Here is a 3,734-nt window from a genome sequence, read left to right on the forward strand (position 1 = left end):
CCGAGGCAGAGCAGGAGCGACGGAGGAGCCAGGGGGTGGCCAATGGTGGCCTTGCCCCCCAAATATTAACCTTCAGTCACGCCAATAATTTGAGGAAACTATTAAAACTAATATTTCCTGAAACAAACTGGACCGATGTAGCTCTGATTCCCCTCTTCGCTCCACATCAGCGAACAAACAGTCTCCATGTCTGAACCAAAAGTTCACCTTAACTGGTTTTAACTAGACTGGACCTTAACTGGTTTTAACTAGACTGGACAAATATGACACCGACTTTTTTTAATTTGATTTCACTGCATCTCATTTATGTTTTATTTTTAATCCCACTTGTGTGACTCAAGTTGTTAATGTAGACTCAAATAACACACCCAAACAACGCAATGCAGGACCTTGTATAACCTTTGACCTTGATTTGTGACCTTGGCCTTGAAGCTGGAGTGATGAAAAGTGTAAGCGGCACTCCGTTTTGTGATGACGTGTGTGAGCTCCTCACCCAGAGGTGCTGCGATGCTGTAGGACCTCATGGAGATGGTTTCGGGAGCGCGGGTCAGCTCGCAGTGACGAGCCACCGCCAGGTCCAAGGACACGGCTTCACCGATGAAGGCGAAGTTTCCCTCCTGGACGCGCCGGATGCCCTCGGACATGGAGGGCACGAAGCTCTTCTTCCGCTCCATGTGCTGGTAGAGGCGCCGGTACACGGGGTTGTTGGAGTTCTGGCACCAAAAACAAAAACACTTTGAGCTGATTTTGTTCAGAACGTCGGAAGCACCGCTCGAAGCTCCTGATTATTCGTGCCTTGAAGAAGAGCATGGTGGATCCAGACTGGAGCGTGCCGTAATTGATCACGTCCTGGTTGGCCAGGTCCTCGAAGCTCGAGATGGAGATGTGTTTGTGCTCAGACTGCAGCACCGAATTAAAGTTGGCAAAGTAGCAGGCGAGCAGCAGGACAGCAAACATCCACCAGATGGCGCTGACAACACGTCCGGACAGGGCTTTGGGATGAGGACCTGCACCTGGGGGAGGCGGGGGAAACAAAGACAAATCAGGCGCCTACACTCTGGACTTCAAAGTATTGTCTGATCCAAGAATAAAGTTTCCTACATCCTTTTAAGTAAAGGAACAACAAACATGGAGTCAACCAGAAAGAAGAGCATGTGTCTGGACTTCTTTCAGACCTTACCTTGCAGGGTGAGCGCTCCGGTGGTGTACCAGAAGCTGTGCAGCAAAGTGAAGCTGCGCTCGTCCTTTTCTGGCTCGACCCACTCAGTCGGGCTGATCCTGATGGGAAGAACCACACAAGACTCATGAGCAGCCCTGTGGAAAACGTGCTCGTCTGAGAGCAGTTTGTGCTCGTCTCTGAGGAGGGAAAGAGGAAACCAGGAGATCCTGCAGGAGGAGACAGTATCTGGGATCTCCATCTTCTATCTCTTATCTGTGGTCCGGTCACAGAAGTAACAGGTCCAGGAGAGAAACCCAGATCACCTTCTCCTCAGAGACACTCTCCAGCTCCTCCTGAGGGACCCCCAGGTGTTCCCAGACCAGAGAGGATATATAATGGCTGCAGAGAGTTCTGGTTCAGCTCAGGGTCTCTTCCCAGTGGGACGTGTCTAGAAAACCTCCACAGAAAGGCGTCCAGGAAGCATCAGAGGTCTGAACCATCTCAACCATTTGATACGAAGTAGCAGCAGCTCTACTCCGAGCTCCCAGAAGAGATGCAGAGACGGAGCTGGCTTTATGCCACCAGGAATCTGCATGGCCAGGAAACCCCCCCAGCCGCCTGGTCTACTGACCTCAAGAGTCCTCACTGTGAGGTGGTGGGCTGATATGGAGGTGGCATCCTGGCCCTCTTTTAGGCTTAACCCAGTTGAGGTCCAGGAGGGGTGTCTTGCTGGTTTTTGGAATCACTCTTAGTTGGACACCTCCCCTGAGGTCTCTTGGTCTGACCCCTCTCCTGAGGCCTGTTAGAGCTGGGAGACCCTGACCCAGAAGCCGATGCCCCCAACAACATAGCCCTTAGGATCACAGAGGTCAAACCTCTTGACGACTTTAAAGTAACAATTCTGCGGCTAATTCTTAATATTTGTAAACTTGCAGGTTTCGGTGGCAGAGTTTATTTCTTGTTATATTTTGGATCAAATGCACATTTGAGACAAACCCTCAGAGTACTGCGTTCACAACTCCTCCTATTTTTGCGTCTCAGGGCTTTTTTTACATTAAGTTAACCAAACATAAAATGTTTCTGTGAGAACCACCAGACAGAGCACTCCCGTGTCACTCACCTGCCCACCAGGAACATACAGAGACTGGTCAGCAGGAACGCGATGAGAACGCCGATCCAGGCGTCGGTTGAGAACGGGGACAGCACGCTGAAGGTGCTGTCCTCCGATTCAGCGCTTTTACGTAAAACGAAGCCGATACCGGTTTGGATAAAAGGTGTGGTCATGTCCACAACCTGCTCTCTTGCGGCGGTCATGGTCAGCGGGGCCACAGCCAAGTCAGCTTCCTGTTTTGAGGTACAACAAAATCTGGTTCAGATCTATAGGACTTACAAAACCCAGATTCTCAATTTACCATTTTCATACCATGGTACGTCATCAGTAAGGTAGGTAAGTAGACGAAAACAGTTTACATTGGTACAAAAGGAACAACAGAAGAAATTAAAATCCTCTATACATGTACACCAAGTCTTTTATACTGATCCAGAACCTGAGAGTTTATTTTTGTCATCAGTGACTTACCCCTCTGATCACCTCTCCAATCATACCGTTCCAGTTGCCACTGGAGTCCATGGCTCCGTATCTGCTGTCCTTCACCACGTGCACCTTGTACCTGAAGCCCAACTTTCTGGAGAGCTCTGAGATCAGGTCGATGCAGTAGCCTTCACGTACAGAACCTTTGGTCATGACGTACGGCTCGTCCTGAGAAAACAGCAAAATGTCAGCGATGGATCGTCACGGAAAAACAAGGCAGTGATCATAAACAAACTCATGTAAGAGACAAGGTGCATCGATTTATATGTAAATATTACTGAAATGATCTGTCAGATACACTTTTTATGTGAATCTCTAAGGATTATGATGTGAAAGTTTGGCTTATACAATAAAATGTTCCAGTTTTGAGCATCACAACAATCCAGATGTTCCTTGAACAGCTAACTAGCTAACAACGTGCAACTAGTCAAAACGGTCAGATCCATCGTCATGAAAAAAAGGTCGACTGTCGATCCCCGACTACCATGTTGACAGCACGTGGACTGCTTTAACACGCTTCAGAATGTGCATGGTAGCATTCAAAGACATGTTTTAGCATTATGCTATCAAGGTTAGCATAAATACATATTAAGTATTTTTATAAAGAAGTAACTGAACTCTGACTTTTTGTCACTAATTTGGTAGCTTTCTCATTTCAAATTAAAAGCGTGATTCTAAGCTTTTTAAAACCAACTTTTAGAAAATTAAAAGTTTAAAACTTTAGGCTACACCTTAACAGTTTTTAGGGTGAGGATTTACATCAGTATTTCAGCGTTGGCAGTATACTAGCACAGCTATTAGCTTATCCTGCTAGCAAAATTAGCATATTACGTTGTTTCATAATAATAAATCAATTCAACGCCTATCTGTTTTATGTTAAAATAAGCATTATTATACCGTTAGGAAGATTAGCATACTTTGGCACAATTAGCATTATTATACAGTTAGCAAGATTAGCATACTTTGGCACAATTAGCATTATTA

At 46.4% G+C, this 3,734-nt stretch overlaps 1 protein-coding gene across 1 annotated transcript in view; it reads right to left on the reverse strand.

Moving 5' to 3' along the window:
• Positions 1 to 493: 493 nt before the first annotated feature.
• The window catches only part of si:ch211-251b21.1 (uncharacterized protein LOC571720 homolog), a gene marked incomplete at its 3' end in the record, with an annotated part of 39,347 nt that continues 36,106 nt past the window's right edge, over positions 494 to 3,734 (reverse strand). Inside the window, 5 exon segments of the mRNA XM_037684429.1 lie at positions 494 to 713; positions 796 to 1,013; positions 1,181 to 1,278; positions 2,280 to 2,503; positions 2,739 to 2,918. Of these exon segments, the coding sequence (XP_037540357.1) occupies positions 494 to 713; positions 796 to 1,013; positions 1,181 to 1,278; positions 2,280 to 2,503; positions 2,739 to 2,918 (940 nt within the window).

Source organism: Nematolebias whitei, chromosome 11, assembly GCF_014905685.2.
Source record: "Nematolebias whitei isolate Nwh7 chromosome 11, NemWhi1, whole genome shotgun sequence".
Taxonomy (NCBI): Eukaryota; Metazoa; Chordata; class Actinopteri; order Cyprinodontiformes; family Rivulidae; genus Nematolebias; species Nematolebias whitei.